Source organism: Rutilus rutilus (assembly GCF_951802725.1).
Source record: "Rutilus rutilus genome assembly, chromosome: 2".
Classification (NCBI taxonomy): Eukaryota; Metazoa; Chordata; class Actinopteri; order Cypriniformes; family Leuciscidae; genus Rutilus; species Rutilus rutilus.
This window is the reverse complement of record NC_140210.1, coordinates 38,800,310-38,827,603: the sequence shown is the minus strand read 5'-3', so window position 1 is coordinate 38,827,603 and position 27,294 is coordinate 38,800,310. Positions and strand designations below refer to the sequence as shown.

At 38.3% G+C, this 27,294-nt stretch overlaps 3 protein-coding genes across 7 annotated transcripts; 1 reads left to right on the top strand and 2 right to left on the bottom strand.

Annotated features, from left to right (window-relative positions):
• Nucleotides 1-454: 454 nt before the first annotated feature.
• On the bottom strand, nt 455-2,668 carry LOC311286881 (uncharacterized protein). The gene is made up of 7 exons (XM_084403328.1): nt 2,099-2,668; nt 1,915-1,981; nt 1,598-1,731; nt 1,453-1,482; nt 1,312-1,341; nt 1,180-1,200; nt 455-1,074 (listed from the first exon to the last, which is right to left on the bottom strand). Exons 2-7 carry the CDS (start codon nt 1,943-1,945, stop codon nt 949-951), a joined length of 372 nt encoding a protein of 123 aa, XP_084259454.1. The 5' UTR covers nt 1,946-1,981; nt 2,099-2,668; the 3' UTR covers nt 455-948.
• Nucleotides 2,669-3,254: 586 nt separating this feature from the next.
• On the bottom strand, nt 3,255-18,242 carry gja8b (gap junction protein alpha 8 paralog b). Of its 5 annotated transcripts, XM_084391942.1 has the most exons (5): nt 17,165-17,266; nt 16,010-16,037; nt 14,550-14,751; nt 13,216-13,414; nt 3,255-6,975 (listed from the first exon to the last, which is right to left on the bottom strand). In XM_084391942.1, exon 5 carries the CDS (start codon nt 6,958-6,960, stop codon nt 5,788-5,790), a length of 1,173 nt encoding a protein of 390 aa, XP_084248068.1. In that variant the 5' UTR covers nt 6,961-6,975; nt 13,216-13,414; nt 14,550-14,751; nt 16,010-16,037; nt 17,165-17,266; the 3' UTR covers nt 3,255-5,787. The 5 variants fall into 5 exon arrangements, with proteins under 5 accessions (XP_084248068.1, XP_084248067.1, XP_084248066.1 ...); XM_084391941.1 differs by lacking the exons at nt 16,010-16,037; nt 17,165-17,266 and adding an exon at nt 17,840-18,242; XM_084391940.1 differs by lacking the exon at nt 16,010-16,037 and having other exon boundaries at nt 17,165-17,250.
• On the top strand, nt 17,651-26,547 carry gja5b (gap junction protein, alpha 5b). Its single transcript, XM_084391988.1, has 2 exons — nt 17,651-18,240; nt 23,246-26,547. Exon 2 carries the CDS (start codon nt 23,262-23,264, stop codon nt 24,390-24,392), a length of 1,131 nt encoding a protein of 376 aa, XP_084248114.1. The 5' UTR covers nt 17,651-18,240; nt 23,246-23,261; the 3' UTR covers nt 24,393-26,547.
• The last annotated feature ends 747 nt before the right edge of the window (nt 26,548-27,294 follow it).

The window sequence follows — 27,294 nt, the reverse complement described above, 5'->3', positions numbered from 1 at the left end:
GAAATTTAACTAGTTTTTTTCTCGAAACACAACGACTTTATTCTCGAAACATAATGAGTTTATTCTCAAGATTGTATTTCCTGTTTTTTCTCGAAATTTAACGAGTTTAATCTCGCATTATAATGACTTTAATCTCGAGATGGTTTTATTTTTTTATTATTGCTTGGCCCTAATCCTCTTCCGTACAGTTCTCCTCTGACCATAGACATAATGATTTTTATAGGCTACTGTACAAACTATATACTATATCCCCAACCCTACCCATCACAGAAAATGTTCTGCATTTTTATATTATTCAAAAAACATCTGTATGATTTATAAAATGTTTTCCTCATGGGGACAAAAAAAAAAAAGTCCCCTCAAAGTCAAGAAATACTGGTATTACTATCCTTATGGGAATATTTGGTCGCCACTATGTAGAAAATACCAGGGCCACACACACACACACAGGTCATTCTCAGTCAGAATACAACTTTATTGGCATGGTTTATATGGATTACAATTGCCAAACGATTTAAGTTATTAAGTAAACAAGTGAATGGAAAAAAAACACACATTTGCATATACATGTGGGCAACTTCATTAAAAGTCATAAACAACATAATTATACTGCATGATGCACTGGGGTTCAAAAGTCTAGACCACATTTAAAATTCAGAATTTAAACTTGGGAATAAACAATGTTTAAGGATTTAAAAAAACTCTTAGGCTATACAAATATATATATATATATTTGTTATTTATAACTGCAGCCATGACTGATTTTGTATAACAGCGCCTCCTGCTGGATAAGCATAACTAATGAAAACAACAATGCTGAACTTCATTTCAGCAGCCTTGGTTTTTATTTTTAAAAATTTAAAATATTCGTCAAAATACATGTGAAGTGTTTTGACAGTGTTTGCAATTATAACTTACTATAATTCATTATTAAGACATTTCTATAATTTAATTTAACTCTGAATTAATGGGTTTCCTCTGTGGTGAGTGATCCACTAACCACTCATAGTAAACTGAGTTTACCCTCTCTTTGTAACTTTTATGCTTTTCTCGTATTCTTGTCTTTTCAGAGACCTGAAAATAAAGAAAAGCACAACTGAATAACCCTTGGCATAGACAGATACTAAATATTTCAATTTGAAGTTTGACTGTGAGGAAGTGTGAATTCTTAATTCATACCTCGTATATAGCGTTTGTGACCTTTTTTGAAAATAAAGACAAAGCACAATTGAATAACCCTTGGCATAGACAGATACTAAATAGTTCAAGTTGAGATTTGACTCTGAGGAGGTGTAAATTCTCAGTTCATACCTCGTTTAAAGAGACATCAGCGTTTGTGACCTTTTTTGAAAATAAAGACAAAGCACAATTGAATAACCGTTGGCACAGACAGATACTTAATAGTTCAAGCTGAGGTTTGACTCTGAGGAGGTGTGAATTCTCAATTCATACCTCATTTAAAGAGACATCATCGTTTGTGACCTTTTAGAAACAGACAACAAACAATTAATAATCAATCTCTCTGTTTGTCTATATATCAATGCATTGCTGTCCTTTGCATTTGCCACTGTTATAAGTGAATATAAATATATTTTACCTTATTTTGTTGAGTTTTCCATAAAAGCAAGCAGATACTGAATACCAGAAGAAAAACAAAACACCAGATCACAGTCAACACGACCGCTGTTGAAAGGCTGGCGAGCTTCGAAAAACTGGAAGACGGCCAAGTAGCTAAATTAAAATAATAGTAAAAATTTGACATCTTTTAATGTGTGCTTTGAGTTTTTACAGCCACTATTACTTTTCCTCTCGAAGCTAGATTTCATTTCATGCCATTCATAACAGCACTGAAGAATAGTAATGTTAAAATTAAAGTCTCACTTTAGGTTCAGAGTGACTGCAGTCTCAACTCACCTCCAATATCAGAACTATTATCGGAACCCATTGTTATCCATTCATCTGCTGAATTCAAGACGGCACACTACAAAGTAGCATGAGATTGGTTAAAATACTTCTGTACCTAGTGTTTTCCTCTTATAAAGACTTAAAAAAAACTTCTCTGTGATTAAAAACAATGAAGACTGACAGTAAAACTCACCCTGATATCGATTGGTTGATAAAGCTCTGCAGCTGCAGTGTGCGAGTGTAGTCTGCTTATAATGCTGCATTGTGGTGGGCATATCTCACATTTCCTATGAGCAACCTCACAAAGGAAATGCTCTTCAAAGGTTCACACCCTCAGAATTCTCTGCAGAAAAACTTTAAAAATAAAGCAAACTAAAACAATACAAAAAAAAAAAAAAAAAACTTAACACATGGAGTTTGCTGTTCTAGTGTCACAAAACAAGTATTGGTTTATTTTTTTAGTTGCAGTGAGCATTGCAACAAGTTTAGGGAAGAGGGAGACGGACACAGCAAACTATCAATATAAAACTTTAATCACAAAAACAAACAACAAAGCTGCAGACCCTCACGTATGACTGCCGCATAAAACCCCAACATAATGTCCCAGGCCTTGTCGTATCTTGTCGTCACTCCTCCTTTTTATCCTTCCGGAGCTTCTCCGTGGGATTCGAGACAGGTGTGGCGCGCATCCGTTCAAGCATCTTCACTCTTATTAATTAATTAGTTAGCCACAGCTGTATAGTTTTCACATGTCCATAAAGCCATCTTTACCCAATCAAATCTTATTTGCAGATGGTTTTTCTTCTTCTTCTTCTTCTCACACTGTTTTGTAATGGAAATGTTTTACTAGAAATAAAATAATTCACCAAATGACCACAAGAGAGCAGCAGACGTGTTCTGAGTCTCAGGCTCAGCTGAATCTTATAAAAGGGGCCGTGGAAATACCGTGGTGCAATTGTGTATGAGGTAGTATAATGGTGCTGAATTATTACCATATTAATGCAGTTTGGATGCTTTAAATAGTAGTTTGTTTCTGATAGCTTTAAGTATTTTTTATCCATGTTGATTTGCTTGTAAAACTTGAATGCAAAATGATACCCAAGAAGTTAAAGTTATATATATATATATATATATATATGTGTGTGTGTTTGTGTGTGTGTGTGTGTGTGTGTCATTAATAGTTTGTATACAAATATTGTACAAAATAAAAAGAAACAGGGATAATATGTCCTCATTTAGAGTTAAATGTGTGTGAGAGACATCTGTATATGTAAACTTGTTTGTGTTGGAGAGCATGAATTTTAACACTGTGATATTAATAAATACTGGCAGACAGTCTTGTTGACCACACATGACCTTTTATTGGCTATATTCACAGGTTTCAACTGACAATCATTTCTGCAGAAAAGGACTACAAGTTAGTAAAAATGAATGAAATGATAAAGGCCTTAAATCAAAGTTACTTATCAGAACAATTTGCCATTGAAACTCACAGTTAAGAACCAATAATCAATCCGAATTTCTCTCATCATCCTGAAATCTGACGTGTTCTTTTATGAACTGTTGATCGCTGTCTGCTCAAATTCTGTTCTGTCTGTTCAAACTTTGCACTAATGTGTGTCACAGGTCGTTCCGATTTGAATTTCACAGATCGTGAAAGCAAGCTTCTCTAAGAAGAAACTGCATGCTCTTATCTTATCAGTAACAGCCCTCAATGTTTCACTGTTGTTTCCACAAACCAGCTCTCGGAAAAAAGACAGTGAAGAACTGTTTAGCAGTGACTCAAAACAGAATAGACAAACCCTTTAATGACTGCTGTTAAACATTGATTTGTGAATAGACAATGGCGTCCTTCACATTAGTACAGGAACTAGGGGGCAAAATGATGATCATTCCATTTTTTTTTTTTTTTTATATTGTTACAAATTTTTATTTGACCTACAGTACTTTATCACCTTTGATGTTCCTAATCTGCATCTAAAATGCATCCGCTCATGCATACTGCCCTAGCATCTTGTGTTTTTGCCAGTAAATAATGGTCACTGTGATTTTCCCAAGTAAGACATGTTCCTGGATCAGCATTCCCGTCCGAATATGTAGTCCTAACCCTACCCATATATCTAAAATCAGAGGGAATTGATAGGTGAATAACACTTATGTAGAAGCACTAAAACCTGGTTGTAAGCTAAAACGTGACACAAAACTAAATGTGTCCCTCAAATCTGATTGGTTGATTGGGGAATGTTGTTCCAGGATCAGATTTGCATGTTGTACTTGGTGAAATCACGTTCACTTTAAAGAATACATCATCCACATACGGCATATAATCGCTAAACAGTTCCAGTCATTTCTTAGGGTTCTGGAAAAGTTTATCTTCTCTACATGGCAACAACATAAAATAAAACAATTTTACATTCAAACCAAATTAATATGAAACCATTAGCATGGTAGAGGAGAAAAGAAAAGATATAAAATCCAGGTAGTTTGAACTCTTTTGACATGCCTGTTATCATAAACACTCATTTGACGTGAAATGAACAATTTTTTATACATTTCAGTAAATTATGTGTTATGACTTTGGTAGAACTGTGGATGTTTTACAAACAAAGGGACAATTTATTTGGTCAGGAGTAATAATTACAATAAATAATAAAGTAAAATAATTGGAAACTGAAACTCTTACATGATTTTTTTTTTTTTCTTTTTTTTTTTTTTTTTTTTGATATATCATACTAAATTCCAAGGCATAGTTTAAAACAAAAGACATGTCTCTGCAACAAATGTTGAGTCAATAAAGGGGCGAAACACTTGTGTTCTCGCCCTTTAAAATATTTTTAATTTAAATAAAGCATCATGGAGGGCAAAAGTGTGAAAATGGTGTTTCCAACAACATCAAGGATGTCAGACTGTCTGTGGTGACATGTCATGTAATGTTGTTTTATTGTCTCGTGTTGAACAATACTTTGTGCTGATTGGGCATGATCTTTATCATCATCATCATGGTTGCATGCGCAGAGAGACTAGAAAGAATGTGGCCTACAATCTTTTCTATGGCTAATGCAATTATTATTATTACATGTTTGTTTGAAACCCCAAACAATTACATTGTTATTGCCAGATACACTCTGACCTACAGTTTATGAAATCAAGAGACTCATAATGTAATTGACTGAAACGAGAAACAAGGAATTATGTTTAACGTATATCAGCGGTGGTCATTTCTTTTCAATAAATAGTCTATATTTTTGCTAATATGCCATGATGAACGACGATGAAACTATCAGCATGTGTTTCACCTCACACATACACCTATCCATTACAGTACCATTCACATACAAATCAAAATAAGATTGATTATTTATCATCATGTGTGGTTGAAATTGTTGAGGTGAAAAGAATGATGCCCTGACAGTTTTTTCTTATCAGAATAATAACAAAATATGACATACAACATTCAGCTAATGGCTAATCCAAAAAATGTAAACATCAGAATCTCACCTTCGATAAGTAAAATTCTGGATAGAAAATGTTATTATTAAAAAAACAGCACATTTTGCTAAATAAGTTCCCCCAACTCCTCCCGACGTAGATCTAGCTGCTGCAGATCGCTAACTTTGGTTTGTTAACTGTTTGATAAAAACAGTACAAAAAATACTGCTGTATAAAAAAATGAATCAAGCTCTCAAGTTTCCTCATGAAAATTGCACAGCATTATTTTTTTCAATTGTTTTCTTCCTCAAAATGACAAGCTGGTATTATAAGTGTCGTCGCAATTGCCTAAAGGCACCTCTCTTTTTTTCCCCTCTCACTCGTTTTTAATTTCTACGCTTTTCCCAAAACTACAATTTATACTGCTGCACTTCTAATCCAGTTCTATATTATTTATACCGTCAAGTCATCTGACCTTGCCCGACTGCTGGCCTTGCTCAGGCTGCTGAGCGGTCGCGTGTCTTCTATCGTCTCACTGGCTTCCACGTCTGCTTCGACGGCCATCTCGTCTTCATCCCGTTGTAGAACTCCCGCTGCTGCACTCGGTCCTATCACTGTCGTCTGGGCGTAGGTGGGCAGCGTTTCATCGTACATCTTAGACACGTCTTTTTTAGGTAGGGTTGCGTCGTCCGATTTCTCCTCAAATGGCTCGTACGGAGCCGGCAGCCGGCCAGCCTCCATCCCCACTACCTCAGTCAGGGGGAAGAAGTGCGACGTGGCTCTGTCCTCCTCCAGCAGCTTGTAGCCTTTGGATTTCTGGATGGAGGAGGCTGCTATGGAAGGCAGGGCCTTCTCGCCCGCCCCTGGTCCCTCGACTTGCGGCCGCACCGGTTTACGGAACACAAAGTGGATCTTTTTCAAGCCTAAATGGCTGATTTCCACAAAGTTGAGGAAAAGCGAGACACAGGCCACGGCTAACATGAAGATGATGAAAACGGTTTTCTCTGTAGGTCTTGAGACGAAGCAGTCAACCGTGTTTGGGCACGGCCAACGGCTGCACTTGTACAGCGGCAGAATTCGGAAGCCATACAAGTAGTACTGGCCCACCACAAAGCCTACCTCAAAGAGAGTCTTGAAGATAATGTGGCAGATATAGGTCCTCAAGAGAGTGCCCTCTAGACGAAACTTCTTGCTGCCCTTTGTGCTCGTCTCCTTGGCCGTACGGACGCTTCCCTGATCGGGCGCGAGCGGCAGCCTCTCCTCGTTCATCTCTTGCTGTCTGTTGAGCTCAGCCTCCTCCCGTTCCTTGCGCTTCTCCTCCATGTGTACATGGTGGACAGCGTGGCCCACGTACACCAAAGAGGGTGTGGAAACAAAGATGATCTGGAGTACCCACAGCCGAATGTGCGAGATGGGGAATGCCTCGTCGTAGCAAACGTTTTCGCAACCCGGCTGCTGCGTGTTGCACACGTAATCCGATTGCTCGTCGCCCCACACGAACTCCGCGGCGGTGCCCAAGATGAGGATTCGGAAGATGAAGAGGACCGTGAGCCACACCCTACCGATTACCGTCGAATGCTCGTTTACTTCCTCGAGGATGTTGCCCAAGAAACTCCAGTCACCCATGGTTGACTGTCAGCACTGCAGAACAAACAAAAGAGATGTGAAGGAATCTTATTAGACTACAACTCAAGTTACACTTCATGATTATAGATTGTCCCAAACAATGTATTGTTGTAAAGGTCATTCCGTTTGCGATAGTTACTTAAAAAAAATTATGTTTGCGGCATCAGTACCATCTGATAATTATCTAGAATTTGAAAGATAATCAAATCAAACAATGACACTGTATATTTTTCAACCCTTGTCTAACAAAACAGGCCAAACAAGTCACACACACACAAAAAAAAAATAGAAAAAAAATTCTCTACAACTGATTAAAATGCATACCTTAACACCAACAGTGCTCTATATAGAACAAACAGCAATATAGGTAAACAGTATAAAATGGGCAACTTGCCACAGTAAGAGCTCCAGAGTATGTGTGTTCCCCCTTCTCTTGGCACACTGTGGTGTGAAGTGAACTTTTTGCTCTCTGGTTCCCACCTATGGCCTCCAATCCTTGTTGCCCGAGTGAGCAGAAGTGAATGAATCCAGTCTGATGGTTGGTTTTTAGTTTGCTGCAATATTTAAGCTGGGAGCCAGACAGCCTTTATTCAGAGGGCGACGCATGGTGACGCATAGCACAATAGGATTCACAAACACAAATGGGAACGTATGTGACACTGGCATTGGGAAAAGGGCGATTTTAAAAGTGTAAACTTGACATGGTGCTAATTAAAGCATGATTGTGAGATTCACTACACTGTTACTTGAGTTTGAACTAGCAGTGTTCCATCTATCTATCTAGCAATCATCTATCTCTGGTCACATTTCTCAGAAACATTTGTCCTTTGACTTACAGGAAGTGAGCACTGAAGTGGTAAGTTGGGCTTTTTACAAAAGAAAACCATCATTTGTTTCCAAAATGCACCAGGCTAATCCTATGCTAAATACTAAAACCATTAGAGAAATTTTGTTTCATCACAGTGATAGATTTGTTAATTTTTTAAGGCATAATAGCTTAAAAGCTAGCAACAGGCTAGTTTGAAGGGGGAAAAAAAGGAACTTTTTCAAAATACCAATCCCAATCAAGCAAACATTTAAACATGCTAATTGTGTTGTATTTTTAGAGTTTATGATATATGGTTGATAACACTACTAGATCAAACTTAATCAAGAGTAATTAGTCTTATTTATTTATTTTGTATCTCATGTGACATCATACTGCATCAGGGAATGGCTAAAACAACACCATGTTATTATGAAACTTATGATAGTTTCCTATTGTAAACTGGAACCAGTTTTTTGCACACATTACAAGTCATGAAAGGGGACATGCATTTGGATTTTTTAAAAATGTAGATATGTAACTTTTAAATACAGTAGGTCAAGCAAAGTTTTACACATACTTCTTGACTCAAATGTATCAAGTCTAATTAGTCAGAACCACAACCAATAATCCCCCTCTAGACAATGCTTTAGCCCGTGTGGACCACTTTTTATCCAACTGGAATGTGCTCTAGAAATGACATCATGGACTAAGCATTGCCATTGGCGGATACTAAAGAATGATGTTCAGTGGGTGGTCATGTGAATGTTTGGGGGCGGAGGCAGGGCATTTGCATGTATGCAAAAATGTTTTCCTATTAAACACTAGTTACTCCTCTGCAATAAATCACAAGTAGGTGTTAAAAAATGTATTGCTATTATACAAAGTCCTGGATACTGACCCTGATGCATTTACTATAGAATGAAATACAAAAACTGGCAGATCGCCTAAAAATACCCCTCTACTATAATTTTAACAGAAGAAAATAACTGGATCAACAGTGAAGTATCTGAGATTGAAGGATCTGAGATTGAGGACTGAGATTATCCAGTTACTGGGTTGATTGCACCATGATTTTTCAAGATGCCAGTGTTAAAAGTTGGGGAAACAATGGGAATTTTCCCTATTTCTGCTACTACATGAGACCATCTCAAGCCGAAGCTGGTTAAAGGGTTAGTTCACCCAAAAATGAAAATTATGTCATTAATGACTCACCCTCATGTCGTTCCAAGCCCGTAAGACCTCCGTTCATCTTCGGAACACAGTTTAAGATATTTTAGATTTAGTCCGAGAGCTTTCTGTCCCTCCATTGAAAATGTATGTACGGTATACTGTCCATGTCCAAAAAGGTAATAAAGACATCATCAAAGTAGTCCATGTGACTACAGTGGCTCAATTTTAAGTTTATCAAGCGACGAGAATACTTTTTGTGCGCAAAAAGTAAACAAAAACGTGTGACGTACAACACAGAAGCGCTGCGCTATTACACTACGTGAACTCACTCGAGGCCCGAGAGAAGGAAATGAATAGTGGAATAAAGTCGTTATTTTTGTTTACTTTTTGTGCACAAAAAGTATTCTCGTCGCTTGATAAATTTAAGATTGAGCCACTGTAGTCACATGGACTACTTTGATGATGTCTTTATTACCTTTTTGGACATGGACAGTATACCGTACATACATTTTCAATGGAGGGACAGAAAGCTCTCTGACTAAATCTAAAATATCTTAAACTGTGTTCCGAAGATGAACGGAGGTCTTACGGGCTTGGAACGACATGAGGGTGAGTCATTAATGACATAATTTTCATTTTTGGGTGAACTAACCCTTTAAGATGGTCTTCAGCTGGTTGGCAATCTAGTCTCCCAGTCTGACAAGTGCCCCAAATCCCTCTAAAACCAGCAAAACCAGGCTTGGAGAAAAGCCGAGACCAGCATCTAATGACAACTTTGGCAACTGATGTAGCCTGACAATAAATAAACCATGTATTCTATCCTAACCTTTGCAAGTACTTGTCTAAAGTCAACTCTTACATGGGGTTTCAAACAGAGCCCTACACAAGTAGTTCAACACCATCTGCATAGAGTACGCAAAAAGTTGGAGCAAACAGTCCTCATGTTAGCCTGACCCTGGAGCCTTCATTTAAAGGTGCTACTTGTTGATATTGCTGGCGCTGGCAGCCTAAGCCAGCAGCATAGTGGTGAATGGGTGTTGGGATTTCAAACAAAGGCATGATGTCATTATGAAGTCCGCTGTGTCTATTAAACGTGCGCATTGAGGCATGATCTCAGATTGTGCGAATGAAGCAGGCCCCAGGCTATGGCTAGGCATTGGACATTCCCTCAAACAAAGTTATCTTACAGGGATCTGCCTACATGCTGTTACACCACGTTTCCTGCTCCTGTGGGACGATTTAGCTGACTGCCATAAAACTACGTAGGATACAGTGGAAGTGTAGCATTAGCATATAGGAAGCATTAACCATTAGCAAAGGAAAAGGATGGGAGCAACATACTGTATGCTCTCAATCTCAGTACACGAAAACTTTATCTGTTGGATAACTAAGGCAAGTTGTGTAGGTTTACCTAAAATGATTGAGACTTTATTTCACTAGCACAGTTCTGAATAGGCTCTATACACGATCACTTCCGCGTTTTTTCCGCCCAGTTACATCCGGTGCTGCGTCGGAAGCCGTTTTTGCATTCGGTGGAGATAATGGTAAATTACACTCACTGTTTACAAGAACTTCCAGTGGCTAACGTGAATGATGTGAACAATATTGTGAGGCAGTTAGCTGTCACACTTAAGAGTGTGAGAGTGTGAAAGAGAAGGGCTTTAAATTATATATTTTGAGCTACATCGACAACTTTGTGGGTGAGTAATCTCTCATATCATGCGAAATCCGACTAGCTAATCGGTTTCTAAAATCGCTGACTCCGTTTCTGCGAAAATTTATTTTATGAAAGTTTTGCCACTAGTACAGTTCGCTATGCGGAAGTAAAGACGCTGGCTGAGATTCTACCGGAAATACATCAGCAGCGTTCGTGCATAGAGCGTATTACTAAACAAAGTATTGCTTTTCCAGCCTTAGTCATTATATTTGATCTAAGAACCCACTTGCTGTAATGCTGGTCTATTCGTGTTCTTGTTGGTCTAGCTCAGGGGTGTCCAAACCTGTCCTCCAACACTAATTATGCCTGCTACAGACTGTGCGATTTCGACAATCCTATAAGATCATTACAAATCACACTGTACGATCTAATATCTAATAATATGGATCTGATAAACTTGGGTACGACATATATGTAGACTGTACATTGATGACACCTATTGAATCGTAGGCTACGACGCAAATTAGTATAGAAAAATAAAACGTCATCAGCATGCGATAGTGGTAAACAAATAGAGCAAGATGAATCGCACTTTGGCAATCGCGGTTTTATGTGCAATTAAAAAAAGAGGTGGACGCGAAAGAGGAGAATTTGAATACGGTCATGGCTAGGGAAAAGAGGCCAGCTTGGCATGCCAATCTTGCAAATGGAGCTTGAGTTAAGTAGTTTTAAGTTTAGTGCCATGTTAGCGTCATTTCACGTTGCATTTTTATTGGCTAGTCAATAGACGAAGGTCGTAGCAGCATTGATCATGCTACATTTCTGACACTGTCAGAAAATTATCGCAGGCTATCTTTGGTCACAAGACCGTGATAATGGCCGTCTTTGAACCTCTCTCACTGAACGACGACTGCTGTTTAGGAGCCACGACCACGGAAATCGGTCATCTTTCATCTGGTTATCTTCCGACTCGCTTGAGACTTCCAGGCAAGTGTGTTGAAGCAGATTGGAGCTAACGACGTTGGCCCACCAGGAGCAGGATTGGACACCCCGGACTAGCTGGTGGACGTACAAACCATTCACATCATCTTTTGGTTAATGGTGGTTGACCAAGGAAGTCTCGCTAGTTTAGTTTAGTTTAGAAGCCTATTGGGGAAATCAGTTCACTGCATCCCATTCTGGAGAGCAACATCAAAAACACAATATATATTGGCCTTTCCAGCTGGACCACACATTTGTACACAATAGATGTACCTCGTAAGAGTTACCTAACGTCTTTGTGAGTAATATTATTAACACAATGTACCAAATTTTTATTTAAAAGTAGATTTGATTTTTAAATATTGCTCCAGACTCAGAGTTCTCCTGCATGGTTTGACAGTGGTGCCTATCCTCTTGTTCTTCTGTGGTAATCCCCATTAATCCCTATTCCAGCGCCAGCTATTTGATGGATCCAATGTGGGTCTCTCTCTTCTCTGTTCTTTGTGCATACCAGAGATACCAGCAACAATAAGGAGGATTTACCTGATTCAGTACACTTCAATTCCACATGGGAATGAAGCCTCGTTGTAGACTTGCAGCGCAGAATTCTAGAATTATTTCATCATATCTCTGTATGCCACTTTCTAGAGTAAAACAACTGCTTGGAATACAATGGAGAACACTCTTGGCATGCATCTTAACTACTTGGTTTGGTTGGCCCATTGTTAGAGTTGACAAACTTCCAGTTAATAAAGATTAACTGGAAGTTTAATATTGGACCTTTACTGGGACACTGTCCAGTCTTTGTGGATAACAAAAGCCTAAACATCCATAAAGTGTTATCTCCAAGACCCGGAATGTACTGGAAGACAAGGTGTCCACATACATAGCATTAGGGTTTAAAATAGTTATTTTCCTGGAAGTATGGTAACAAACAGCTATCTAACCACACCCTGACCAAGAGTCCCAGCTTTCTATGGCCTTTAATGCATCACATACGATAGTGAATTGGCAGGAGAAAGGGTGGAGAAAAGGTGATCAATTGTTCTGTCCAGTCTCTACGGAAATGGATATGAGACTTCCTGTGTGTGTACACGTTGGTTAGGGTACAGCAAGAGGAAAGAAAGGCCTATGGCAATACAATAGAAAGACAGAAGGTAGAGTGGTCACAAGTCACAAAGAGACGCTAAAAGACCGAGTCCAATGGCCCTAAAAAGTAAAGAACATGGATTGTCTAAGGAGGTTAAAAAAGGGGAAATCATCTTGACAATCAACCATCGATTCAAAGCAGAGTTCATTGAGTTCTTATTGAGCGCTTTTTTCTTCAAGCTTCACTTAAAGTCGGCATGGAATGAAAATTCATTCAAACATCAATGGATGTGTCTTTTTCTTTTTCTTTTTTTAAATTTTAAATTGACCTCGTAATATTCCAGTGAAACAACAGGCTTCTCTCTGGTGAAGTATGCCAGACTTCATCATTTGGTCAATAAAATTGTCTACAATACATTGTTGTTAATGCATGGCTCAGGCAACAGCTAAATGTAACTGTACATTAGTTTTGAAGAATTGTGCTGGATTATGCTGAGTCATTGACAATTGAATCTAGTTAATCTAGGAAATCTACAGGAACTCTACTAACCAATTAAATGCACGCAACTGTCATTGGCGTGTAGGAACGTCTGGTTGTCTGGCTCTTTCTCTCAGCCAGGATTCTGTCAGGATGTAGTCAGACCGGTCTCTAACACCAGGTTGTAGAAGGGTCCACTCTCTCTCAGGCGATAACCCTGATGCACAGGGTGTCTTTATCACTTGCTAGCATTCTGCAGCTTTGCAGCTCACTATAAAAAGAGATAGAGGTGATTTTAGCATTGTGATTAGTTTCACACCCCCATGTATCATATGTGCGAAAAAACGGCACTTGAACGATTAAAACCAATTCTACCATAAGTTCCTGTCTAGCTGCAATTTTCACACCTTCATTGCCATTTTAGCTGACTACAAAGCCATGAGATTTGTTTTCATTTTTCATGCAAGAAAAACATAGTAAAGATATTAAAAAAATTGCCACACTTAAGCACAACAAGATATTTATTTAAAAGAAAAGTAGCACAAGCACACTTTCAAAGCAAAACACACAAAAAAATAAAAAGTAGATAATAATAGGTGTGTACTGTATGTCTACAGGAAGTAACAAATTTTTTTGAATACTTCCTTCTGCTTGAAATGACATTATTCACACATCCGATAAAAATAACTTTAGCATCTTTTTTTGCAGATGTCTGCTTAATATATGTTTTTTAACCTCTGCCCCCCGTAATCTTAAAGCTGAGTCTGAATGTCAAATTTGAAAGGAGTCTGCCATCTATCAGCACAACCATTGTGATGAATTCGAATTTCGAAAAATATTTTTGCTGAGTGTGTAAAGCTGCCATCTTTTCTCCATTGTTTCCAAAGGGTGAACAAGAAAATGAGCTTTGACACCAGAACACAAGAGGAGACGGAGACAGACACCAAGAGGTTGTTCTGCTTTTTTTGTCTATGTAGAAAAAACCCAGCAATATCACTTTGAACGTTGCCAATGTTTTGTTTGGCTTTTGAGAATGTTTGCAGAGGCCTTTTGCGTAATAATCCGCTCGGCTGTTAGGACAACAATAAAGGTCAATATGAGTGACAGAGGCATACAAGCAATAAATAAAGGAAAAGTGCGTCTTTTCATGCGCGATCATCAGGTGGATTAACGCTGTCTAGGTGGGTAAAATGTGAGGGGTCAGGGCAGGTCACCATCCTTACAATGGTCCATGCAATGATTTCCAAAGGTTGAAATACAATTGATATGACTTAAAGTGCCATTGTCTTCTTAAGTTTAATGAATACATGAGGTGTAATTAGAGCTGAGAAAAGCCATTGTTGACCTTTAGCTGTTTGAGCAATATATAGCATTGGTCCATATTATCATTTTTACCCCTCACTGACCTTGTTTCAGACTTGGTTTAGGCACATGGATGATTCTCTTCACACGATCCTGTGGCTGAGCTAAATGAAGAGAAAGGCATTTTATCTCTGCCCCTGTATGCAGGGCTGATGAGAGAGTGCCGTGGGTCACAGTGGTGTTGATGACAACTTCAAGTGCCACAGTCACACTTTCCCTTGAGTGATTCCTGCACCCTGAGCAGCTCTATTAGGGGACACAAGCAACATTGGTTTGTATTATTAGTTGTGTTTATAAAGGCAAGCCTCGCTCATTCTATTGCTCATATTACTATTAGAGGTTAAAACCTTTTCAATGCAATCGTACATGCAATGCACCCAATATACTAACAGTGAAAGAGGGAAATAAGCCATGATAGAATAGCAAAGGCGTTTAGTCAGCTCTTTTGACTTGGCCATAGCAACACCCTAGAAACAATTTAAACCACCCTGGCTGGCAACAACCAAGAACACCATATTAACTGCACAGCAATGCTCTGGCAACCACCCACAATGCCATAGCATAATGACCCACAATTTTTGCTAGGACAAGCACACTTATATTCTTAATTATACTTATGTGATTTACAAAATGATTGATTAGAGATCGCATTCCTGAAGACTGATATAAATACATTTCACTGTGAGTGTCAGAAACAGAAACAAAGAAACCAAACTCTAGACTGATGAAACTCAACAGTGGCCCAAAGCTAGTTTGGTCACATGGTGGGTCTCTTCAATGTCCCATTGCCAATACCATGTCTGAGGAAGCGTCATGTGCCTGCATCGCTCATATAAAAGTGAAGGATTATAAAAGAGATATTTGTTGTCGAGCTGGTAGTGTGCCATCTTACTTTTTAAACGGTTGTAGAGGGAGGCAATGGAGAAGCATTGTAATTGTAATGGCTTTAATGGATGAGTAAATATGTTCTGCTAGAGACCGGGCCGGATTTATGCATCGGCATGACCAGATGATATAAACATGTTATAAACAATTACAATGAGGAGAAATATATATTTATTTTAAAATTATTATTATAATTTCACTCTAAAACACTTTAAGACATTTACTATACAAATTAACAAAATTTAAAATATAGTTCAGAAAACTTGTATCTTCATTATTTTCTATAATTTTTTTCCATAAATCATATTTATTGGTCACCCTTTACGTCTGTCTGTGGGTTTTGCACATATTTAACCAATGAAACGTATTAGTAAGAGCTTGTGACTAAACCTCGTTGCTCCGTTAGATCCTCAAACTGTCGCTCAGATTGTGCTAACGCCCATTTAAAACGGTAGGTAGCTCAATTAGATAGTATTCGAAAATAGTACCTATAAGATTGTGCTACCAGCATCAAATTCATGTGCTTTGAGCCTGAGGCTTTAATAACGTCCATACCTAACCCTACCCTTAAAACAAAGCAAATATTGTGTTGGTAGCACAATCTGATAGGTAGCATTACTAATCACAGCCGTCTCTGCTTGTTAGCACTGCAAGGATAAATAAAGAACTTTGTTTGAATAAGTACAGAGTTTTCTTTACTCAAGAAACAATGTATATATAAAGGCTAATATGTTTTATGTATTTAAAGAGCAAAGATAGCATTTGTCGTTGAGTCACATCCAATACTGCCTTAAATCGTAAGTGCGTAGAACTTTTATAACATACGATTTTGGACAAATGTCAGAAAAAAACTGAGCACCCACATAGCTACAGTAAACTCTAACCTGTCAGTTGCGCAATGCAATGCGGCCCTTCTAATGACGGACAAAACACATATGTCCAACATTCAGTGGTCAAAATCCTCGTAACTTCATTTGAGCTTGATTTTAGAGACCACAAGGCACTTTGAATAGCTTGGCGGGTATTGAAGTCACGTTGATACTTGATGGGTTTTCTTAATCTTGATTACACTGATGATAAACTGATTATAAACAAAAATCAGCTTGATGATATGCTTCAAACAATCCCCATACAAAGTTTTTTTTTCTAACTAACTACCATTCATGCAAGAATGCATTAAATTGATCAAAGATGACAGTTAAGACATTTCTGTTTCAAAATGTTAGACATCAAATCAGCATATTAGAATGATTTCTGAAGGATCATGTGACACTGAAGACTGATGATGCTGAAAAGTCAGCTTTGCATCACAGGAATAAATTACAGTTTAAAATATATTCAAATAGAAAACTGTTATTTTAAATCGTAATAAAATTTCACAATATTTTGAATAAATAAGTGCAGCCTTGGTGAGCATAAGATACTTCATAAAAAAAAAAAAAAAAAAGGTACAACATTTTTCAGAGACCACAGGTATAAAACGTAAATAAATGCAAATGAATTTTCAATCACTGTGCAGACGAAATCGCAGGGAATTTCTATGACCTGTGTGTTAAATATGAAAAAAATTTAACCTAAAAATGTGTCGCTATAAAATACTACTGTATAATGGATGAGTATAATCTGTCTAAAAGAGTGCATGATAGTTTATGATAAAACCGTGGAATAAAACTTCAAAAATATCTGCCTACTTGGTTTTGCTGGATTTTGCACACATTAAAGTAAAGCTGAAAGCAACAAGTCGCATGAAACTTCTAGAGCTCCGAATAATTACCATGAGACCACAAGCCTGAGTCCAATCCCCATTGTTTCTCAATACAATCTCACTTTCCTTCCTGATGATGAGATATTCCTCCAACTAAAATAGAGTGGCAGTGAAGCATTGTGAGAGGAGAGGGGAAGGAGGAGTAGAAGGAGGTGGAGAAGGAAAGGGAGGGAAAGGAGGTGGTACGGCTCTGTTGGTATTTCTTAACATGCCCTTTGAGTATGAGGGCACTTCCAGATGGTTCATGACGGTGGTCGGCCTGCTAGCAGCTGTTTCTGGTTATCAGCACGTCTGTAATCTGTCGTCCCCTGGAAATGACACAGAGAGGGACAAGGACTCATCTAAAGGTTGTTTTACACTAAATGTATAAGAAGGTTTCTTTCTTTGGCGGAGTTGACCATCTACAAAGACATTCATCTTTCCTTTCTCAAACCTAGCAGAGATTCCTAACAACTGCAGCGGTTCATCCATCAATTCGAGCTTTATCGTTGAAGGGGACAGATTTCTTTTTGTCAACCGGGGTAATAAAGAGTCCATTTTCACCATCAGCCTGTGGATTATACTGACAACAAGGGAACGAGAAGCGATCCGTCTGCAAACGGCCTTGTGTCCACAACTCGACCCTGTCAGGGAAAAGAAGCAGCATAGTTCAATCACCTGTATCACGCTGAGGTGTCAACGTACCTGCTTCAGCTCTTCAACATCCACACCAATAAGAAAGCATCAACAGTCTGACTCCGTTCCAGATTGTTCAGTGTGGATCTTTGATCTGAGACACTCGACCTCAGGCGTTAATCACAGAGAACATACGAACAGAACCATATATCAAAGTGAAGCTTCTGCTGAAGCTCAGAGGTCTCTGAGGCTCTGGGACTGTCAGACCGCCAAGTGGTTCTGGCAACTATAATCCCACATCCTAAAGGCAGAAGAGACAGCAAGGGTTCTCGGGTAAAGAGACGGAGCGAACAAGAATCTGTCAAGCATTATTACTAAACGGCCAGGTCTTTACCTATCAGTCTACAGAGAGACAAACACACTCGCGTCTGATCTTTAACTGACATCTGTCAGATCTACAGCTGTTAAAGGTATGAAAACAGTTACAGATTCACACACACACACAGACATTTATTCGGTTTCAGGTAGCCGTTTAAGGTGTAGCTTCTCTATCCTCTTGCTAATTGTCAGTTTAAGCAGATTCACTACAGCTGAAAAAGCTTGGCCTGATTTACTGCTTTATAAAACACTGCAGATGAAGCCTTTAATGCAGAAGCTTTTATAGATTGTATCGCCTGACCTTTCATACACTGTAAACCTGTAGTAATATCACGGACAAATCTTTCTCTTTAACGTCTCGAGTCACAAAAGGTATTTTTTGTACATCTGTTATTTGTTGCCAGAGAAAAAAATATATATATACATATTTTATATATATATATATATATATATATATATATATATATATGTACACAAATACACGTGTGTGTGTGTATATATACACACACACACACACACACACGTATATATATATATATATATGTATATACACACACATACACATACACACACGTGTGTATATATATATATATATATATATATATACACACACACACACACACACACACACACACACACACACACGCCTTCCTGAATTTAATTAGAGTTTGAGTTGAATTTTGAATATGAAATTCAATAGGTGCTTGACTGATCTAATTTAATCTAACCTTACAGACTTTGGCTGCAGATCAATATTTGGTCTCTCTAATAAATTAACATGCTGGAAACTAATAGGAAAAGCCTGATGAATGAAGGGTCATGATGGTTCCCAGGAGAGCATCTCCGAATACATAGACACACACAGTGGGAGCCTCGAACGAACTCGTGAGGGAGGATCCGATGGCAGGACTCAATCTCTAAAGCTTAGCCTTGCTGCTCCTTTTGCTGTTCTTAGTTTCCAGATGTCATCAAGTTATTTCAGTCACGCTGTCAGCTGCATTAAATGGCTGATCACACACTCATGCACACACACACACACGCGCACACTCTTCTGGAAGCACTCATGCAGCTCATCTTCTGCTAGATTTTTTGGACTATAAACCAGACACTGTCCATCTGTTCAGAGGTAGAAGAGCAGACAGAGAAGACAATCATGCAAAAGAGTCAGTGTAAGATGAATATCAATACTCTCTGTGCTGATCGGGAAACTTCAGGATTTCACTTTCCAGTAGCACAGACATATCTTGTTTGAATCCTAAAAAAACCCCATAAATATTAGCACAGATAAAGAGGAAAGAGTTTACATGGGTAGAATTCAGTATGAGAGCAGTAATCTAAGATCATATCAGTTATAATGTGCTTTATAACAAGTAAGCATGACAACCAATTGTTCTGTTGTATTGCCAAATTATCTGAAGCTTAGCAGAATACAAAAAAAATATATATATTAATATAATTAAATACAAATAAACAATAAATTAATTAAAAAAAAAACATTTAAGTAAATATAACAAATAAAAATATATGGGAACACTTTACAATAAGGTTCATTAGTTAACTACATTAGTTAACATGAACTAATAATGAACTACACTTATACAGCATTTATTAATCTCTGTTCATGTTAATTTCAACATTTACTAATACTTTCTTAAAATCTTGTAGTTAATGCACTGTGAACTAACATGAATGAACAATGAACAGTTGTAGTAACAAATGTATTGCTCATGGTTAGTTCATGTTAGTTAATACATTAAGGTCATTGGTTACTTGTGTGAAATTAATCTTTTTCTCTGTCACTCAAACAATCAGGATAAAGTACAGCCATCCTGACATGACATTATCACAAAATAAACACCTTCAGAGTGATACAAGACCCCTTCCTTATCACCGTGTCTGGATTATTTTTGCAATAATGGCTTAGCTGTTGAATTCCCTTCAAATTTTGACTGTATTTTATACATTTAGAATCTCCATTTGCCTTGCTATTGAGGTTGAATTCCACATCTATGTAGCCAGCAGGCTTTCTTTATTGTGCCGTCTGCCACAGTGCTGACTCAAACACAGACAGGGCAAACAGAGACCGGAAGAGCATGGTTCTCTTCATGATGGCTGTTTAGCAGCTCCTATCTCCAGATGCCCCTGCCGCAAAACCCCCTCCAAAATATCTCCCACATTGTTCTCCTTTCCTCGGGTAAACAAGTGGAGAAGGGAGTAGGTCTCGCCACCTTCCTCCTGAAAGTTTCACTGACCCAGAAATAGCGCTGAGAAATGTTCACATACAGTAGACTGCTGATGTACAGTTTGCTGACCCATGGCCTACTTTTTGAATCACCTAAAAACATCCCTGCAACAAAACCCACAGGTAAATGTCTGGTTTGCATAAGCTTCAGTTAGGGTGATATGGACAGATCATTTACTTTACTTACTTAAACACATTAAGATAACTTGGCAAAAATAAATACAGCTAAGATGATTGAACAGTTTGTTATAGCACTTTCCCAGTTTTGATAAAAAGACATTGAACTGTCACATTAAATGTCACACAGTATATCATATCATACATCATATCATATATCATACATCACACAGTTAGCTAACCATGTATTAATTCTGCCTTAAATTAATACATTGTTAGCTAACTGCGTGATTTGTATGTACATTTCTGAAATACATAGACGGTCACCTAGCATATTACTCTAAACTATAATCCAGACACATATCGTTTCAAAGCAGCTTTACAGAAAATGCATGTTTTGTGAAAAGCGTTACACAAATAAATGTGAATTGAATTTAACTGAATATCATATCATATATCACATATCATATATCGTATCATTTAATATTTCATTTATCATATCACATCATATATCATATCCCAAACATTTGACAGCTGAAACACACCCTAAGTTTAAAATGTAAGATTTTAACAACAGATTTCAATGTTCATTGTTCTCTGATTTTAATAATCAAATGACATGCAGGTAATATATTTCATATTTAGAATATTGCAAATATTAACATTTTTGTTTTATTTTGATTATTTTCATTTTAAAATTATTAATTTATTTAAATTAAATTTAAAAGCTTTTCATCAACTCACTAACCCCAGTTTGGGAAACCGTTATATTATATTATATTATATTATATTATATTATATTATATTATATTATATTATATTATATTATATTATATTATTCTAACAAAATTTTGAATAAAATAAAATAAATATAACTTCTATATTATATTCTAACAAAATTAAAAATTAATTTAATTAAATATAACATATTATATTATATTAAAAATAAAAAAAATATAACTTCTATATTATATTATATTCTAACAAAATTAAAAATTAATTTAATTAAATATAACATATTATATTATATTAAAAATAAAATAAATATAACTAACATTATATAAACATTTGAACTGAATGACTGAATCCACACACACAGTCTTTTAAGTGTGCCTTTAACCTCTTTGGCCCCAGTGACTTGAACCCAGTCAGTTTCCTTTCAAGTGCCTTGTAAGAGGGAAATTATATTGTTTAAGATTGTTTCCTTAAAGGGGAGGGGAGCGAGACACACTTATATAGAGGCTCCACCACATTCAGTCTGTCTTTAAAGACGCGGTTCCCACATCTGATGCCAAACTGCCCTTCCTGGTATTTGTTAACATTATAATACATATAGCAAACAGGAAATAATTATATAAGTTCTGAACATATAACAATAAATATGAACATATCAGATTTATTTGGTCATTACTGAGAGAGAAAAATAGACATGTCAGGGTCGAGATCAGGTCTTCTATCACCCTAAAGGGGTTTATTTTGGGATAATGACCAGATGACTACATGTTACCACTTATTAATAAATAAAAAAACATCTAATTTGAATTAAAATGATCTTGAGGCCATTATACAAAAATAGATTTGACCCCTCAATGCCACAAATGAAAAATCATCATGTATTACAGAATAATATAATTATTTAAAAGGATATAATTATGTTCAGGCATAATAAATGAAAGGATGCCAGGTGTTATAATAAAATATAGAAAATAAATGTCTGTCTATAAAGTATGAAGCTGTTAAGAGACAAATCAAAACTTGTTAGCTAAACCAGTCATAAAGCAATAAGTCCATTCTGTGTGCGGTTAGCATTAGAGGAGCCAGCCGATAAAGACTGAAAACCTCTGTGTAAAAAATAAGGTGTGTTTACACAATACTTTTCAATGCTTCCCACAGACAAACTGCTCCTTAAACACACACAGTCTTACCCAAGTTCTCATGTTAAAATGATGAGAGTATTTTGGGCTCCCTCTTTCCATAAACCCCCTGGAGGACTGAGACTCTGACGCTAAACTTCCGATTAATCCAGAGGGAGAGAGAGACAAATAAGGAACATTGTTACACTGAATAATTGGCAATTGGTATAAAAGGACGGAACAGAGAGACTAAGTCAAAAATGCTACACAATACACATGATGTTTGTCCAGCAACACCCTGCCCTAAAGGACAAATGAAACTTTTCCCATGACATTTAAATTTGATAAGCTTTAGCAGCTGAGTTGGGACTTAATACTACTCTTTTTAAACATTGTGCTAAAGTCTTTAAATTTGAAAGTCTTGGATTTTAATATGCCAAAATAATTTCATTAATGGGGAATGTTACTATGAGCAAATATACATTATGGCTTTAGAATGATAACAGGAAACAGTCCAAGCCGGAAAAACAAATTCCACTAAATATCGGCGGCTTAGCTTATTTTTAACTGTAGGTTCCTTAAATTCTTTTGCCTCCTTTTCCCAGACTCCCAGCACTCGAGTGTGTGGGAAAAGTTTGTCTCGAAGAACACAAACACAACCTAAATATACAGTCTCTGCATGTTTGACATCTTTGTCCTTGTTTTAGAATAGCCTGAGAAGGCACTAGGCAGTGGCTGACAGGATTATACTAACTATGGTTGAATTCGAAATAGCATACTTGCATACTACTAGTATTATTTTTCCCATATCCTAATTTGACAGAAATAGTTTGAGTACGGTATGCAATTCCGCTCCCTTCATTTCACACTACCTCTTTTTCTCAGGCTCTTCTGACTAGCCATGGCTGACTGGAGTCTGCTGGGGAACTTTCTAGAAGAAGTCCAGGAGCATTCCACCTCGGTGGGAAAGGTGTGGCTCACCATTCTTTTCATCTTCCGGATCCTGGTCCTGGGAACCGCTGCCGAGTCCTCGTGGGGCGACGAGCAGGAAGACTTCACCTGCGACACGGAGCAGCCCGGCTGTGAGAACGTCTGTTACGACCGAGCATTTCCCATCGCGCATATACGCTACTGGGTGCTCCAGATAGTGTTCGTGTCCACACCGTCTCTCATCTACATGGGACACGCGATGCACAGCGTCCGCAGCGAGGAGAAGAAGCGGAAAGAGCAGGAAGATGGAGCACAGAGAGACGGAGATGGAGAGAAGTACCCTGAAAAAGACAAGGACTGTGGGAAGGAGGATGAAGGTGGAGGTGGGAAGGTGCGATTGAAGGGTGCTTTGCTACAAACTTACGTACTTAGTATCCTCATCCGCTTCGTAATGGAGGTGGTCTTCATCATAGTCCAGTATCTGATCTACGGAGTCTTCCTCAACGCGCTCTACGTGTGTAAGGCCCCTCCGTGTCCACACGCGGTCAACTGCTACATCTCAAGACCCACGGAGAAGAACGTGTTCATCGTGTTCATGCTGGCGGTAGCCGCCGTGTCTCTGTTTCTCAGTATCGTGGAACTGTATCATTTGGCGTGGAAGCAGTGCAAGAGGTGGTTACACGATTATAAGACTTCCAAACAACGACCGATCACGCCATCCACCGTGGCCGCAGTCTCACCAAACCCGTCCACGCCAAACCGAGCCTGCACTCCACCTCCCGACTTCAACCAGTGCCTGACATCGCCACCGTCTTCCCCTACTATACAGACACACGCACACTCGCTTATACATCCAACATGTCCGCCGTTTCACGACCGACTGGTGCACCAACAGAACTCGGCAAACTTGGTTACCGAACGCCACCGGGGTCAAGATTACCTAGGGGTCAACTTCTTGAGCTTCTCACAAGCACCTACAGAGACGCCCAACACATGCGCCTCGCCTTCATTTCTAAGCAGCGAATTTGATGAGGACAAGCGAAGGTTTAGCAAGAGCAGCGGGACCAGCAGCCGCATGAGACCGGACGACCTTGCAGTATAACACTTACCAGTCACATCTAGAAGAGGGTCGTCTACTCTACTGTGACTATAAACATGCTTTGATTTTGCACTTGCAATAACTTGTCTACATTATTGCTGTCGAAAAGACTGAGACAGAATATCAGTTCACATGTTTGCACAAATGCATAATGAGAGTGGAGTGATGCATATACAGAGAATCATTCAACTTTTGAAAAGTCAACATGAAATCAAAATGGAATTCTTTATACATGTTCCCGGTCTTACTACGAACAATGCGACTTTCGTTGACTGTATTTTGACTTGTTGACTTTTTCCTCTCTGAATTTGTTGACTACACCACAGTTTCACTTTGAAGTTAACCAATAATGCACTAGAACAGTAATGCACTATTGAGATGTTTTCACTGACTTTGGATTTATTTTATTTTTTTCCAAATGAGATGGTATAGGTGATTTCTTGATGTTTATGGTATACTTGATAATATACACTCACCTAAAGGATTATTAGGAACACCTGTTCAATTTCTCATTAATGCAATTATCTAATCAACCATTAGATTAGTTCTGGCAGTTGCTTCAATGCATTTAGGGGTGTGGTCCTGGTCAAGACAATCTCCTGAACTCCAAACTGAATGTCAGAATGGGAAAGAAAGGTGATTTAAGCAATTTTGAGCGTGGCATGGTTGTTGGTGCCAGACGGGCCGGTCTGAGTATTTCACAGTCTGCTCAGTTACTGGGATTTTCACACACAACCATTTCTAGGGTTTACAAAGAATGGTGTGAAAAGGGAAAAACATCCAGTATGCGGCAGTCCTGTGGGCGAAAATGCCTTGTTGATGCTAGAGGTCAGAGGAGAATGGGCCGACTGATTCAAGCTGATAGAAGAGCAACTTTGACTGAAATAACCACTCGTTACAACCGAGGTATGCAGCAAAGCATTTGTGAAGCCACAACACGCACAACCTTGAGGCGGATGGCCTACAACAGCAGAAGACCCCACCGGGTACCACTCATCTCCACTACAAATAGGAAAAAGAGGCTACAATTTGCACGAGCTCACCAAAATTGGACAGTTGAAGACTGGAGAAATGTTGCCTGGTCTGATGAGTCTCGATTTCTGTTGAGACATTCAGATGGTAGAGTCAGAATTTGGCGTAAACAGAATGAGAACATGGATCCATCATGCCTTGTTACCACTGTGCAGGCTGCTGGTGGTGGTGGTGGTGTAATGGTGTGGGGGATGTTTTCTTGGCACACTTTAGGCCCCTTAGTGCCAACTGGGCATCGTTTAAATGCCACGGCCTACCTGAGCATTGTTTCTGACCATGTCCATCCCTTTATGACCACCATGTACCCATCCTCTGATGGCTACTTCCAGCAGGATAATGCACCATGTCACAAAGCTCGAATCATTTCAAATTGGTTTCTTGAACATGACAATGAGTTCACTGTACTAAAATGGCCCCCACAGTCACCAGATCTCAACCCAATAGAGCATCTTTGGGATGTGGTGGAACGGGAGCTTCGTGCCCTGGATGTGCATCCCACAAATCTCCATCAACTGCAAGATGCTATCCTATCAATATGGGGCAACATTTCTAAAGAATGCTTTCAGCACCTTGTTGAATCAATGCCACGTAGAATTAAGGCAGTTCTGACATCTTGGCACATCTTGGTCAAAAGCAGTTGTAGAACTAACTGTCTGACAGACTGTGACTGCGCAAACCCTTTTTATTGTGTGAGACAATTGTGACATGTAATAATACTGCAAAAAGGAAACATTACTGTGAATATATGTGAGACTGTCATAAGAGGCCAGCTCTGCAAAAACAATTCCATCTAATTCGATAAACAGCGAAAGAATGATTTAAATTGTGAAAATCTGGGTGAAGAGATCTTCAACTAAACCCAATTGTACATATTATGCCTGAAAATATGAAAGGAAAAAAAGAATGTAAAACAACGTTTTCATTTGAACCTTTGTGTTCCATTTGTTATATTTGTAAAAAAAAAAAAAAGATTGTTTAATGCTATTACTGTACAATGAAGTAAAGATAAATGTTGCAAAATTTTAACTTGCTAGCATACGCTGAATTTGGTTTAACAAGCATGGGTGATTTCTTTTTTGAAATAATGTTTTGAAATAAAATCCATCAGACCAATACATCCATAATAGTAATGAAAAAAAAGAAGAAAAAAACCTTGGCATAGACCTTGTTCAGAGCAGCGCCATGACAGGTATGAAAGCGAGGCTGTGACGGATAGACTTACCGTGTTTTCAACAGCATCCACTGTAAAACCGGTCCTAGATAACTTATAATTTTCCACAGTTTATGCTGTCTGCAGGTCTTTTGTCTACTGAAATTTCTTGGAAAGATATTTTAGCAGTGTTTCGTCTGCAGAACCACCCAAAAACACATTAAATAACAGTACAACTCACTGAAAAGTGAGTCTATCCCTCACAGCCTCGCTTTCATTCCCGTTAAAAATGGCGCTGCTATGAATAAGGTCTGTTATGTCAAACTACATCCAACAAATCATGCCATCGCTACCACAAGATGGCGCAATAACTCTCCACTACAATACCATGCTAGTCAGTGGTGTTGAGCAAGACTCGCCCTCATCAGGGCGCTTGGTGTAAGCTAATAGGTCATGTGCTGACATCCTGACACTGAAGTGCTTTACATTTTTGTGCTCAGATAAATAGGGACCAAACAAGTGAGCTAGTCCACTTGCAGCAGCTGTTAAACAATCTCAGCTAAAATTATCCCTGCAGTGGAAAGTGTTGGCTCATAGCACCACAGCAAACATGCGTTTTGAAGGAACTTAGGGAAAAAGCAACTGAAGATAGAATAGGACTGGTCCGCTTACGGCACAGATTCAAGCCATGATCAGCCAAGCATGAATTCCCTGTATATTCCC